Genomic DNA, 17014 nt, shown 5'->3' with positions numbered 1-17014 from the left:
TTTACCGCAGTATTGGGTCAGTATTTTACCTCCTCAGTATTTGTAAGCCAAAACCAGGAGTGGGTGATAAAGACAGAAGCGATGACTTGTTTCTATGATTGCTCCACTCCTGGTTTTGGCTTAAAAATACTGAGTAAAAAAAAACACCTCACCAAATACTCAACATGTGCTACATTCCTATAATCAGTTTTTGGTGACTTTTTGACGCTGCATATTTAAAGAAAAAAAATACACAGGTAACTAATATTATTCAATAGGTGCAGAAATTCAGCAGAAAATCTACAATATCAAAAACGCACCAGAAGCTCATTTTGGGATCAAAGACTTAAAAAAGTTGCAAAAAAAGTTAATTAAAATATTTTAAAAACCCAGTGCGCCTGATTTGCTGAATTTGGTGCAAAAAAAAGTCAATGAACACTACAAACAAAAAAAAGAGAAGTGCTAAAACTCCAAATTATGATTGTATTTTCTTCCTAGTGCAAGATGGGAAAGAATTTCAGAATAGAAAATGTATATTATGAAACCTAGTTTTTAACCTTTGCTTAATTTAGAAATATTTACTGTACTATTAATTTAGCTTTTTATTTGAATTACAAATTTACAGAAACTTCCATTATATCACCCATAATTGGTAACTGTTCTCTATCACTCCCACCCTCTTATTGTTACAGTAAAATTATAATGATAGAACGTGTTCAGGGCAGTGTGATCCAGCAATGACCTTCAAATGGCCGTGGGCTAAAAAGAAAAAAACCTGTAATGATATCCGCATGCTAGACTTTATCGCCAAGTAACAGAATCATTATTTGCATTTTTTTAATTCGGAGAACTTTATGAGTAACACATTTCTAGCTGCAAATTTTCAGGACTGAATTCTTTCACATTTTAGGGCATGCCATTTTGATGTGCCATTAACAGCACAAATTTAGAATAATTTGGGTAGGGCTTTACTTACCATAATAGAACTTTAAAGGCCATGAAATGAGGCTAGTGCCAGCTCATTGAAGGAGGCAATGTGCTCGTTGCAATTTCTTCTAGAACAGTAGAAAGTTACATTATGTATGTGCTATTATACTTAATGAGACACTTCCAGGAAAATTGTGCTGGCATCTTTACATTCTGAATGACATTTTTAAATGTGACATGACTTGACACAAAGAGACAGCTTAAAAAAATCTGACCATCTGATTGACAAAGCATAATAGGCCAACTAATTCTACATTTTCGCTTTTAGCATCTTGCTACCTATCAGTTTAAAATTCTCCAAAAAAAATGTATTTACTTTAGAACTTGACCCACCGATCAGGATTTAGCTATTCTGGGCACATTTCAATCTAGTTATGTTTAATTAGGTTAATGTTCATTTGGGAAATCTGGTGTATGGAATATCCAAGTCATGATGAACAGAAATCCAGGTGGCCAGTAAGAACATTTGTTAAATTTCATTTGCCTGGCTGTTATGTGCTGCAAAGCTTTGTGAAAGCTGATGATAGATTCATGAAGTCTTTGGAAATAAAAACACACAACACTATATTAAAACTACACTCAGTTTACAAAACCAGTACTAATTTTTTACTCACTTGTAATTGCTGCTATTAAACAACATATTAGTATAGTGTATGAAAATTAGGAGAACTGTCTGGAATGAACTTTTTCACCCTCCTCCATCTAAACTTATGCTGCAGAACCATCTGCTTCGGTGTCTTTATCAGTAATTCTGTTACCCAGCAGAATGACATTTTAGTCAAAATGTCGAAAACAATGACGTTGCTTTTTTTGTTCTTTATTTTCCTTTTGCGACAATGGAACCACTTTGTCTTTTATATTTTTTTTATATTGTGATGATCATTTTGATTCTGAAGGCCATGTTCACATGTTCAGTATTTGATCAGTATTTTACATAAGTATTTGTAAGCCAAAATCTGGACTGTAAGGCCATGTGCAAACGTTGCTTATTTAGTCAGTAAATTTGACATCAATATTTGTGAGCCCAAATCAGGAGTAAAGCAATCCGAGGAAAAGTATAATAGAAACATGTCACCACATTTTTCACCCACTCCTGATTTTGGTTTACAAATACTGGCATAAAAATACTGACCAAATATTCAACGTGTGAACGTGGCCTAAGAAATGTCATTGTATCATCCAACCAAATGGGAACCATTTGAGGAAAAATCACATGCAGCACATTTGCTGCAGGATTTTATACAGTGGGTACAGAAAGTATTCAGACCTCTTTAAATTTTTCACTCTTTGTTTCATTGCAGCATTTGGTAAATTCAAAAAAGTTTTTTTTTTCTCATTAATGTACACTCTACACCCCATCTTGAAAGAAAAAAACTGAAATTTAGAAATTTTTGCAAATTTATAAAAAAAAAAGAAAAACTGAAATATCACAGTCATAAGTATTTAGACCCTTTGCTCAGACACTCTTATTTAATTCACATGCTGTCCATTTCCTTGTGATCTTCCTTGAGATACTGATTTGGATTTGGATAGGACTTGATTTGGAAAGGCACACACCTGTCTATATAAGACCTCACAGCTCACAGTGCATGTCAGACCAAATGAGAATCATAAGGACAAAGGGACTGGCCAAGGAGCTCAGAGACAGGAATGTCGCAAGGCACAAATCTGGCCAAGGTTATAACAGAATTCAATATGAATGTTTGAGCAAAGGGTCTGAATACTTTTCAGTTTTTCTTTTTTATTAAGTTTTCAAAAAATTCTACATTTCTGTTTTTTTGAGTCAAGATGGGATGCAGAGTGTACACTAATGTGAAAAAAATGAACTTTCCGTACCCACTGTATGTATGAAAATCAGTTACATCCATATGAATGGCATTGGCTTGGAGTCAAGCTCATGGATTTCTGCAAGCCCCATTCAGGTGAATAGAAAAGAAATTCCACAAAAAATAATCTGAGTATAACTATACCCTAATTGTAGTTGTTATTACAATCACATTTTAATCACAAAAAAATACAAAATCTGTGTATTCACAAACATCGTAGATGACAGGGTACAACAAATAAAATATAAGGTCTGCTTCACACGTCCTGACTCCTGATATTTTCGGTACTGGATAAACCAGTAGTGACGATATCAGTGTATGTGTGTGTGTGTAATACTTGCGGCACACGTCTGTCAACCGTATGTCGCATCAGTACCACACGTACTGGCGTCTGGGAAGCAGCGGTACTGTTAGCGCTGTTCCCCGGCTCCGGGTGCTGAATACTAGAGATGAGCAAATTTGATTGGGTCCATGCTTATTCGGCAAGCTATACTGCTTGCCGAATAAGCTGCAGAGGGAACCCGGATACATGGAGCGCGCAGGCTGATCAGCTGTTTGCCTCCGCAGCTGCATGTGTTGCAGCTCTCCGCAATGAGAAACGATAATTCTTGCATAATGGTCTGACTCCTCTCAATCATCTCTACTGAAGACTGCTCTCATCATTCTCCCCTGCTCATGCTGAGATCAGTGCTAGCAGAGGAGAATGTTGATAGCTATATTCAACTCATAGCAGTAAGAGAAGTTGGAAGTTGATGGGACTACTACCCTCTATTATTCAACAGTAGCCACCTGTGCTATAAATAAATTTTAAAAAGTCATGGATTTCCCTGTATCTTTGATAACAAGCCAGGCAAAACTGAGAGCTGCAGGCAGCTTCAGCAAGGCTTGTTATCAAGAATAGAAGGATCCCCAACACTGTTTTTTAGTTATTTAAATAAGTAATTAAAAAATGCCATGGGATCCATGATCTCAGCGAGATGGACAATGATGCGAGCGGTCTTCAGCACCCAGCACTGAGGAACAGCGCTAGCTGTACTGCTGCTGCCCATGTATAAGGTTTTTTTGTTTTGTTTATTAAACTCTTGATGGCAATCTACAGTTAAGCAAAATGGCAGCCAGACAGAGGTTATTTTGTTATTTTGTAGAGTCCACGCAAAGCAATTTTCTAGAAATATGTATTCTTCCCAAAATGTTCTTGTATATTCGAGTAGTAGTTACACTATGCTTTTCCATGAATTAATACATGAATTCCACAATTGCTATAAATGTTAAAAACGTAAGGTACTTAGTTGATATTTATTAACCATGAAATGCTATAGCTATCAACCACATCAAGGTGTAACTTTAATATGGATGGTCCCTATCACTCATGTACTACCACTCCAGAAACCAGGTGTAGCTCGTAAATAAAACATCACTTAAAAAGATAGGAGGATAAGGGTGCTCAGTCAATACTACCCAAAATAAAAAATAGGGTGTGTACACCATTAGTCTTAATTTTATCTTCAGCTTCACAGATACGCTATATGGGGAATATACAAACATATGTATACCCTATGCGCACTAGGGATGAGCTGACTTGTGGAATTTCGGGTTCGTCATGTTAGACCAAACTTTAGTCCAAAGTTCAGTTTGGGTACCAATACTGCACCCAAACATGAACCTCAACCCAAAGCCCACAGAAATCAATGAGACCAAAACTATGGAGCTGGAAAATCTCTCTATCTCTTTCTATCTATCTCTCCTCTACAAACTCCTGAACTGTAGAACGGACTTCCAGGAGAGTTCCATGTTCGGAGTTCAGCAACGGACACTAGGTGTCTGGTACGAACCCTGAACTTTGCTCTTCGGTTTTCCTCATTTCTAGAAAGCACAAAACTTTTTCCCCTTTTCAATACACAGTAAATTGTGTGTGATTACAGCTTACATAATCGCTGCACTACCAGTATGGAGCAGTAGAACTAGAGCTAAAGAAGACTGAGTATGTAAACACTGGTCATTTTTTTGTGTTTGTATATTCTAGTATATTCCAAGAATTTACCACAGTTTTTATGAACTCCCAATAACTCCTAGTAAAACTCTGTACACTGCACCTGTGCTTCTTTTGGCATCTAAATATTTGTTTGTAATATTTTACCAATATGTGTGTATTTTTCTGGAACACATACTTGATAATAAGAGTTTTCTTTTCATCTCTGAAAGCTCACTTTATACAAGCTATTAGAGATGATAGAATTGATTCACCGAGCTACAGCAGGTAATTCGCATTTTGGAGAAGCTATGGAGAATTGAATTTTTAAAAGAATCTCTGATCCAAGCCAAATATAAAAGAAAGACTATAGAAAGTAAAAATTGATCCATACATTATGGTTAAACCTTTATTGTTTATATTCTGAGTTTGAAAATGTGATTACGTTTTGCTGACATAGGCGCAGTATGCATTGGAATATAAGGGTTTTCAATATTTTAGTATACATTGCAGTTACAAGCCCGGTGTACATTTCTGGGGAGATGAGTAGTACTTTTGAGTGCCACCACTCATGTAATGAACAGGAAAGTAAGAAAAAAAATTCCAAATGGGAAAAATTGCAAAAAAAGCACAATTCAAAAAATTCTAAACATTTTTTTGGGGGGTGGAACCGTTACAGTGTTCTCTATACCGTAAAGTTTACCCGTCAGTATAACTCTCTAGGTCAGTACAATTAAGAAGATGCCAAACAAAATACCTACTATTCCATTGGAATTGCTCCCAGTGGAACTTGTCAGCAACAGAATCAGCAAGGAAAATTCCAAACTCAAGGACACAGGATCACAAAGGGCCCCTCATTCAGGAGAAGAGCTCTTTGATTCAGATCCAGAAAGGGATGGATTGTGGAGATATCAAACATGTATAGTTTTTTTTTATTTAAGTGGTGACTAAGAAAATATCACACCTGGTGATTTCAATTTTTGGTCCATGGGGCAGTGTCAGAGCTTGTTTTTTGTACTCTGTGCCTACATTTTTATTCACACCATTACTTTTTTCAATGTTGCAGAGGCCGAACAACTATAATTCTGGCGTGTAGATTTTTTCTTATTACACCGTTTACCAATCAGAACAATCATTATATTTTGATCAGACTTTTATGAACAGAACAATGCCACATATATGGGGGATATTTCTTTATTTTTAATGGGGAAAATAGGTGATTTGAACTTTGATATTTTTTTCATATTTTTAAAAACACTTTTCATTTGAATTTACAATTATTCGATCGCTTGTAATATATATATATATATATATATATATATATATATATATATATATATATCAATACCACAGTATAAGGACATCATAAAAGGTGCCCTTTACTCAAGACCCCCATCCACAAGCCATGGCAGCTGTATGGGAGCGACTAGAAAGTGTCAGAGTTTGCTGTGATGCTTTCTTTGGCCTGTTTCACATGTCCGTGTCTCCGGTACGTGAGGTGACAGTTTCCTCACGTACCGGAGACACTGACACACGTAGACACATAAAAATCAATGCATCTGTGCAGATGTCATTGATTTTTTTGCGGACCGTGTCTCCGTGTGCCAAACACGGAGACATGTTAATGTTCGTGGGAGCACACGTATTACACGGACCCATTAAAGTCAATGGGTCCATGTAAAACACGTACCACACACGGACATTGTCCGTGTGCTGTTCGTGTGCCATGCAGGAGACAGCGCTACATTAAGCGCTGTCCCCCGCACTGGTGCTGAAGCCGCGATTGCTATCTTCCCTGCAGCAGCATTTGCTGCAGAGAAGATATGAATAATAGTGTTTAAAATAAAGATCTATGTGCCCCCCGCCCTCCCACCCCCTGTGCGCCCCCCCGCTGTTCTGAAAATACTCACCCAGCTCCCTCGTTGGCTGTAGCTGATTCCTGTTCTGGCCGCATCTTCTCCTGTATGCGGTCACGTGGGGCCGCTCATTTACAGTAATGAATATGCGGCTCCACCTCCCATAGGGGTGGAGCCGCATATGCATTACTGTAATCGGCGGCCCCACGTGACCGCATACAGTAGAAGATGCGGCCAGGAGAGGAAGCAGCGGCGGCAAGGGAGCGAGCCGGGTGAGTATTTTCAGAACAGTGGGGGGGCGCACAGAGGGTGGGAGGGGGGTGGGCACATAGATCTTTATTTTAAACACTAGAATTCATATCTTCTCTGCAGCAAGCGCTGCTGCAGGGAAGATATGAATCGAGGCTTCAGCATCAGATGCTGGTACGTGTGGTACCCAGCACGGTGCGTGTGGTACCCAGTGGGCACACGGGCGGTACACGTGTGCGGCACATGTGCCACACTGATGTGCCACAGAAACGTAGGGGCACACGGACACGGATAATTCCGGTACTGATTTTTTCCGGTACCGGAATTATCTGGACGTGTGAAACCGGCCTTTGGAAAAGTGGTTGTCTTTATGAGACACTCATTTTTATTATCAAATCATTCTATCCTCGATTTTAAACAATCTTTAGATTCAACATTTTTTCCAAAAAATCTTTAATATGTCAGGGCAGGTTTTAAATAGAAACAAATATTCCACGAGAGCAAGCAGAAAGGAGATAATTAATTAGGCCTGGAGTTCAAAGCCCACTGAAGTAAAATATATAGAGAGGAGCATGCTTCTTAATAAATTTGGCATATCTTAGTGATGTAAGTGTTCGGCAACCTGTAATCAATGGCAGAAACTGGAATTTCAGCCATAAATTATACCAAATTTATTAAACCTATTAAGCCTGTTTAGAAAAGTGGTAAGAGCGTAATAAAAATGAAAAAAAAATTGCAGATTTTTGTGCAGAATAGGTCTGTGCCAAAATGTCCTACTTTTTCCCATCCAAAAAAGTGACCTTGATTAGTTATCCTAAGTTTATTGAAAAGTTTACTAACTTTTTATTATACCATATCTAATTTTCATTCACTTTAAGAGGAAAGCCCTTCAAAATTTAGGAATCATCCTGTTTACAATTGTTTGTTATTCTTGCAACTGTCCATCTGCCTCCAGCGTGTTACAAACGTACAGTACCTTTGATATGTTAGTAAGAAACAGATGAGAGATGGTATAGAGTATGACTGGAGACTTCAGACTACACAGGATTTGTTTGTAGTCTGTTACCCTGGTTACACATATGTGTCCTTAGGAATGGTGTACACAAGATATTTGGTAGAAAAGATATAATTACAGAACTATTGCAAATATGGATATAAAAGTTCAAATACCCTTTAACTTGTCTTATTTAGATCTGATCATCCTAAGAATAGCATGGATGTTTTGAATTACAAAATCTATGGCTGTTATTCATTTCCTTAATGCATTTATGATTACAATATTTGCTCAGTAATTTCATGATCACAGTGCATGACCCATGACACTCATAAAAGTCTATCATCATCTGAAGTAAAATGCTGAATTTGGTTGATGCAAGAGTAAGAAGATGAAAATGTAGAGATCTTGGCCTTCAACTATATTTCTTACTCTAAAACTAGAAATGTTTCAGAAAAGACAGTTTTTAAAATTTGTTCAACACCCAAATGATCAAATATCCACATGTGGGGGGCACAAGGTACTGGATCGATAAAAAGAATAAAAACTCTTAAGCAAGGTGCCCCACAAGCTAGGAGGGTTAATATAAGCCATGAAAGCAAGATCTGCTCTTCCAAGGGTAAAGTTTATGATAAAATTACAGATACAATATATAATATATAAATTGATACAAAATTACAAGGAGACAGAAAAGGAATGAAACTCACATTGTCATTATGCAGCTGGAAATTTACCTCTTAATTCATAATAGTAAAAATGTCAGATTTTGTGGCTAAGATCTATGTTCCCATGCATAGCAGAAGCTATGTAACATTGTAATATTTATGACAATATTGAGCAGCCTCATTGATAACCCAACCACATGCGCAATGTCTTTCAGTTCCCCTTCAGCTGTATGAATCATAGCACAGAGCAAAGGAAGGAGTGCAGAATGGAGAGATTTCTGGACATGTTGTCTTATGATCCATTATTGCATATACTTTCATGCATTAGCGCAGTAAATATAGTTCTTTCAGTTGTATCTCAAGATATATAGTGTTTATCGAAAACTTTGAAATATATGGCCCTACCATGGAAAGCAAATATTATTATATTACATTGGATATCATGGCTGTAGCTGCTGAAAATAACATTTGTTTGATTTTCAGAATTAGGACTCTTGCACTTGGCTTCATTACAAAACTATAAACCGCTGTTCATAACCTGTGAAAAGTACATACTGTACCCTCGTGTCTCACAATTTATATAGCTGCACATTAAGTTTCTCTAGGGCATAAAACAGTTTTGTATATGAGGGTCTTTCAGCTCTCCTGATATGTCTCTTGTAGCAAATACTTGTATTCTCTATCGAATAAAGTTGAAGATTACATTTTCTAAGCTGTGCTTGTCCTCTGTTACTCTTCCTAGAAATATATCAATAGACAACTGAGTATTACAAATCTGTTTTTTTTTAATTAGGGGTATCCCTTCACATCTATCCAATTGTTAACAGTTATATTTATGACAACCGAAACAGTAGGCATTATTTTTCTTATATATGTTATCACGCAACTCAAGAATATTATATTACTTTCTTAATTGTTGTCACCATCTGGTTGGATTTCCTAGAGATACTCATTGATTTTATTATTCTGACATCGGACACTCATATTGCCAAATATATGAAATAATATTGTCCTTTGATTTTTGTAGATGATAACATCAAACAAAATCCCATTCCTACTATTACGTTGGAATTGCTCCCAATGGAACTTGTCAGCAACAGAATCGGCAAGGAAAATTCTAACCTCAAGGACACAGGATCACAAAGTGCCCCTCATTCAGGAGAAGAACTTTTTGATTCAGATCCAGAAAGAGAAGGATTGTTCCGAAGGGAGGTATCACAAGCCCCAAGCTCCACTCCAGACTTTACAGATAATCAAACATTGCCAACTAGGAAAAAACCTCCATCCTTAAAGCAGCTAAACATTGCAAGGAAGCGCTTGAGGCCACAAGTTATGCCAACTGTCTCCGAAAGACTAGTAGAGCTTCTCCCTAGTATGTCATCATCATCGTTACTGTCATCCTTGGAAAAGTCCCCTGTATTAAAGGACATCTCTTCTGAAACCAGAGAGGTAAAGGAACACATCCCAGAGTTTCCATTGTGGATAAACAGAAGACGACATACTGGATTCATCCCTCAAATACCTTTCCAGTTGACTCCCTACACAGCACAGCCTCACAATCCGGATTCTGTAAAGTTGTCTTCACCTGACATAAACACTTCACTACAAGCGGACGAACCCTATAGGACACATTATAGGGACAGTGATATGGTTGCAGATGAAAGTCAAGATACAACCACATCTACTATAATAACCACCACAGTGATCACGACTGAACAAAGTCCAGGTATACCATATTCATTCAGTGATAGCACTGTCAACTACTCATTGTAGTATTCCTGTTTTTCATTCTGTAGTCTGTGACAGAAAGAGGCCGCTTGATGCTTGCAGGATAAATGTATGATTTTTGGGCATATAACCACTGGGTCTTACTCCAATTACAAGAATGAGAATCCCATATTTAGATGTGGTGGTTGCAAATTCTTACTTTTATTTCATTCATATGAATCTCTTTGGGACATTGGTCCTATGATTGGTAATGGTCTCCATTGCTCAACCCACAAAAATAACACAATTCTATTCTATTCTATGGGTAATGGACAAATGCTTTTTAAGGAAAAAACCCTTTAACATACATTTAACATAAATTATATTAAAGTGACTAGACTCTTAAAACATAAAACTACGGTGAATAGTAGAAGAAAAGTTAAGGAAAACTTAATTTAAATACTTTTTTTAAATTATAATTGCAATTTATATTTTTTGTTTTACAAATTAACTGTATAATTTAATGAACTATAACTATACATTTCAAGAGAAGTCATTGCAGTACCATATTCTGCATTTTCTCATCTTTTATCATTATTATCCAAAAGAATAATAATGAAATCTCTATTACTATATCAGTAGTAAATTCTTTCAAGTTAATTATTCAGTTTTTATAATAGAGAATGACTTGGGAATTAGGATAATTAATATCTTGTAAGGTATGTCATACAGTTTTACATTGCTGGTTAAATGTGAATTCATCTCAATATAATAAACCTTATACCTGCCCATTAATTTTTAACAGCCTCTCCATTGACATGAGCTCAGAGATCGCTAAGAAAATAAGCAAAATGGCCTCTTCTATCTCATGATTCATGAGGATCATAGCTCAGGTTTTATCTTTGGACATGTAGTTGTGATATAACAGAAGATTGTTAGAACTGGAGGAAAATATTGAGATTTTTTTTTAATTCACTGTGAAATATTTATTTTATATACAGTATACTTCTCTGTGTTCCTCTTGCTAACAAGGGTTTGTATGTAGTTCAATGCAGTGTGAACGTCTTGGAACCAGAAGGATACATTGATTCAACAGATTACCCTCCACTTCCTTACAAAAATTACCTGGAATGTGCCTACAATATCACAGTCTACATGGGTTATGGAGTGGAGCTACAGGTAAGAATCTGATTTTGTTGCTTGCAAGTTAATATAGGCAAAGATGTCTTGAAAATGTATAACAATATGTAAAATATTTAGATTTGAGAGTCCTCAGTGGTTGTCGCATGGATTTATGTCTATGTACATCAATTAAGGAATTTGCTCCACAGACCACAGAACCAGACCCGTCTGAGGACAATAAAACATTCACACTCCTTATCTATGAACTGTTCCAATATTTATGGACACAACTGTTTATCACTCTCACACAATGGTATTTCTGCTTCACGTCACCTGTCTTATCTATGGCATTATTTCTGGGCTATGTTGTGCATAAATATGTGATTCTTCAGAATTTGTTTTAGTCTATGCCTGATGAAGAAACCTGTGTAGTCTCGAAAGTTTGCAATTTGTTACCATCTTTTCAGTTAGCCATTAAAAGGTATCAACCACTGAGGACGCTCAATTCTCAATATTTTTCTATCAACTGGCTAACACGGTACCAAGATATATATCTTTCCTATAACAATATGTAAAAACTGTGCATGCGCTCCTTCTGTACAAAGATGGCTGTGGTCAGTGAATCATTCAACTGATCACGGCGGCAGAGTGGTCGCGACAGTGTTCCGCTGGTGGGACCGTGCAAGAGGCTGTGTACGGTGTATTCGGTGTGTGGTGTGTACTGCGTATACAGTGTGTGTGGTGCGTACGGCGTATACAGTGTGTGTTTGTGTGTGTGGTGTGTACGGCGAATACAGTGTCTGTGTGTGGTGCGACGGTGTTCCGCTGGTGGTACTGCACAAGAGGCTGGTACCACCAGCAGTTTCCATATTGAGACACCCATCATTTAGGTGTCCCAATATGGAGGTCGGTGAATTTCCGCAGCTTGGAATTCTGAGATCCGGACACATCTGGACGGAACAGGATGTGAAGACATTGCAAGGTAAGTATATATTAAGATTACCCAGCCATTCTGATCTGGATTTTCAAAGTAAACAGTGTCCTTATCAGGTCTATGAGATCTATGTCATAAGGTATGCAGTTTGTGTTATGAAACCAGGTGACATATCTGCTATAAAAACAACACTATGTGTTTTTTAAAAAACAGTAATTATTTTGCGTGACACAAATGTAATAATGGGGAAAGCCTGTCATCACTGAATACAGATTGTACCTCTGAATTGAGAATTTTGATAATGACATCAATTCTGGAAGAGAAAGAAGCAGATTTCCCTGATAAGATATATTACATATTTGCTCATTTTTATGTGTACTATTAATTTATAAAATAAAATTAAACTTTAAGTTCATGGAGGGTACTGGTTCTCTTTGAGGTAGGGAATCATGCTGGTGTAGCTGGTGTTACAGGAATTTTTTCCTAGCATAAGTTAGTAATTGACGTATAGGTTAGCTATCTATATGTGACACTAAAGAGACAGTTTTCTTTCTTATGGAAGAGAGCGAAGGAAAGATCAAAATCCCTTTCTGATCATTGTTTTGTTTTTTTGCTTTTTTGCTTTACTTTTACTTCAAGGGAAGGTGCCATGAAAAAATTTTTTTACAGCAATTAAAAAAATATAAATAATTAATGTTTACATTTTCTTAAGAAATATTATCATTTGTTTATAATTTAGTAGAATATGAAAAATAATTTGAAAAAGTTTGGCTTTTCCACTTTTAAACACTAGGGGGAGCAGCTACTGAAATTGGACAAAAACCTAGTGTACAACTAGCTCACATTACAGCACTGCAGTAAATATGGGCGGAGTCTGCTGACGTGTGTGTGTGTGTGTGTGTGTGTGTGTGTGTGTGATGTCTCCTCTCCTCCCCTTCTGGGTGTTTGCTAAGGGATAAGAGAGGATGATATTCAGGAACCCAGTGAGCAGCCATTTTGTTGGTGACTGCAGAGTTATACTGACAAGTAGACGGTCACCAAGGATGGCAGGCAGCAAGGATTCTGGGAGATATGTGGTGGAGGGAGCAGGGTGACAGCAACACAGAGTATTTCAGGATAGCAGTGTGCTGGTCTATGGGGGGCACCCTGTTCGGTGCGCGGAGCAGCCAGGGATTTACATTGAGCGCTGTCTTTTATACACATGGATGGACCGTCTGCTCCACAAAAATCTAGGAAACATTTCTGCAGATTTCGTCTGTTCTGATCCAGACTTTGCATGCAAAGACCCCATTCCCCTCCTCAGATCCTGTCTTCTCCATCCTGTCCTGGTGATGTGTGAAAGTGAGGCGACAGGCGCAGTCAGGGTGACGCTGGGGAAAAATGTAGCCATATACTAAAGATAAAAATGAGACCTCTCTCTTCAGCTGCCTCACCAGCCCTCCCCTGACTGCACCTAACTGGAGGTCATGCTGCCCCCTCTATTACCCCAGACCCGTGTGCAGGTGCTCAGCCGGAACCACCCTAGAATGGGTCCCCTTTATGAAGATAATACTGCCATAGTGTTCTCACATAATACTGCTATACAGATCACACATAATACTGTCCTATAGTTCTCACATAATACGACATATAGATCACACATAATACCGCCATACAGATCACACATAATACAGTCCTATAGTTCTCACATAATACCAACATATAGATCACACATAATACCGCCATACAAATCACACATAATACTGTCCAATTGTTCTCACATACCATCATATAGATCGCAAATAACAACGCCATAGTGTTCTCACATAATACCGACATATAGATCACACAATACCGCCATATAGATCACACATAATACTGTCAAATAAATCACACAATATACAATCAAATAGTTCTCATATACTACCACCATATAGATCACACATAATGCCGCCATAGTGTACTCACATACCACAATATACTTCTCACATAATACCGCTATATAGATCTCACTTAATACCGCCATATAGTTCTCACATAATGCCGCCATGTAGATCACACATAATACCGCCACATATGTCTCACACAATACCACCATATAATTCTCACATAATACTGCCACATAGATCATACATAATTCCACAATATAGTTCTCATATAATACCATCATATAGCTTTTACATCATTCCACAATACTGATCAAACATAATACCACCATACAAATCACATATAATACTGTCATATAGATCACACATAATGCCATAATACAGCATGACCCCCGCAGCTCCTGTTTATCGCACGCACTGAGCTGTGTGTGCAATGGGGAAAGACATGCAAGGAGGAGAGGAGTGCATTGGAGAGGATTAGATACACGGCTCAACAGACAGTATCACACAGCATAGGATTAGATACATGGCTCAGCATAGTATCACACAGGATCGGATTAGTACACGGCTCAACAGTCAGTATCACACAGGATCGGATTAGTACACGGCTCAACAGTCAGTATCACACAGGATCGGATTAGTACACGGCTCAACAGTCAGTATCACACAGGAGAGGATTAGATACATGGCTCAGCAGTCAGTATCACATAGGAGAGGATTAGATACACAGCTCAAGAGACAGTATCACACAGCATAGGATTAGATACACAGCTCAGCAGTCAGTATCACACAGGAGAGGATTAGATACACGGGTCAGCAGACAGTATCACACAGGAGAGGATTAGATACATGGGTCAGCAGTCAGTATCACACAGTATAGGATTAGATTCATGGGTTAGCAGTCAGTCTCACACAGGAGAGTATTAGATACATGGGTTAGTAGTCAGTATCACACAGTACATGATTGGATACATGGGTCAGCAGTCAGTATCACACAGGAGAGGATTAGATACATGGGTCAGCAGTCAGTATCACACAGGAGAGGATTAGATACATGGGTCAGCAGTCAGTATCACACAGGAGAGGATTAGATACATGGGTCAGCAGTCAGTATCACACTGTATAGAATTAGATACACGGTCTGATGTCCTGATGAGGAGCTGCAGTGGGAGGCAGGGTCGGAGCAGCACAGAAATTCTCTCCCTCATCCCTCTGATTCTAGAGATTACAGCCACAGCATAGAAGAGAACATCGAATGGCCGCTGCTGACAATGTGAAGGGAGAGACAGATGGAGCTGCCCCTCCAACAGCGCAGCTCTCAAGTGGATCTCACAGTTATTCCAGAAAGATGGCGCCGATCTCCTCCCTCTGCTGTGATGTGGATGGCTCAGGGGGCGTGGCCAGATCACAGCAGGGAGCAGCTCAATGTAAAGTATAGGGTCGGACGCCGACCGCTGTCTCCTATGCCCAGGGCAGCCATATTTGCAGAGTGTAAGTGTCGTGCTGGGACTCTTACACTCCTGCAAAGCAAAATGGCGGCGCCCAGTGTCTGAAAAAATAATTAATAATAAAAATGATATTAAAGTTAAAAAATTTATTTTGTATTAAAAATAATTGTTTATATAAACAATAATTTTTAATACAAAAAAAAAATTGCGGAACCTTCCCTTTAAGATAATATTAAATAAGACAAGATCTATTGAAATCACAATCAAGATCTGACAATTCTGTGTGCACAACCTGAAGCGAGACTCAGTCTACAACAGTCACAGTGCCAACATTCATTGTGACAGGGTGTAGCGGGAGATTTCACATTCCATGGTAGGTTTGACATTGTTATGTGCACACTTTATAGAATCGGACTGACCTGCGTATGGAATAAGAAAGCACAAGAATAATAACAGAAAAGATCAATAAAGCGTCCCTGTATAGAACTTGATTGTGGATGCACAATATAGGAATGATATTCTAATAACAAGAAGAGGCAGCAATGACTTGTATTACATTAGAGCCCAATGAATCTTCTTTCTTAAAGGGACTCTGTCACCTGAATTTGGCGGGACTGGTTTTGGGTCATATGGGCGGAGTTTTCGGGTGTTTGATTCACCCTTTCCTTACCTGCTGGCTGCATGCTGGCTGCAATATTGGATTGAAGTTCATTCTATGTCCTCCGTAGTACATGCCTGCGCAAAGCAATCTTGCCTTGTGCAGGCATGTACTACGGAGGACAGAGAATGAACTTCAATCCAATATTGCAGCCAGCATGCAGCCAGCGAGTAAGGAAAGGGTGTATCAAACACCCGAAAACTCCGCCCATATGACCCAAAACCAGTCCCGCCAAATTCAGGTGACAGGTTCCCTTTAAATGGTCTATACTTTCTCAAGATGCTATGGGAATTGGAAGTGTCAGCTCGAATGCAGTACAGAGAGTTAATCAAGCCTTTATCATTTTCATTCCAGCTCTTAGTACTTCATTTTAGTTAATTATATAGATCATATTTATGTCTTTTTATTATCAATAAACTACTTTAGGATCCACCAGTTCAGTATAAAATGTACCTACCTATTAAAGAGACTGTGTCACCAGGTTTTTGCTACCTAATCTAAGAGCAGCATAATATAGGGTCAGAGATCCAGACCCCAACAATGTGGGCTGCTTGCAGTTTTGATAAAATCACTGTTTTATCAGTGAGATATTATTACTAGAGGACTAGAAAACCTGCTGACAGTAGTCCTCCATAATTAATGAGCTCCCACCACTGATTGGCAGCTTTCTGCCTATGCATAGTGTGTATTGAGGACTATATGGCAGCAGGTTTATTAGTATAATCTGAGATATAACAATGGTTTTGAGGGGCGAT

The 17014-nt window shown here is 38.2% G+C and overlaps 1 protein-coding gene across 1 annotated transcript in view; it reads left to right on the top strand.

Moving 5' to 3' along the window:
* SEZ6L (seizure related 6 homolog like) overlaps nt 1-17014 on the top strand; it is a 781385-nt gene that overhangs the window by 334565 nt on the left and 429806 nt on the right. The window contains exons 3-4 of the mRNA XM_069759107.1: nt 9553-10251; nt 11278-11411. Coding sequence (XP_069615208.1) covers nt 9553-10251; nt 11278-11411 — 833 coding nt within the window. The remainder of the gene's footprint in view (nt 1-9552; nt 10252-11277; nt 11412-17014) is intronic.

This window comes from Ranitomeya imitator, chromosome 1 (genome assembly GCF_032444005.1).
Source record: "Ranitomeya imitator isolate aRanImi1 chromosome 1, aRanImi1.pri, whole genome shotgun sequence".
Classification (NCBI taxonomy): Eukaryota; Metazoa; Chordata; class Amphibia; order Anura; family Dendrobatidae; genus Ranitomeya; species Ranitomeya imitator.
This window is presented reverse-complemented; position numbering and strand designations above follow the sequence as displayed.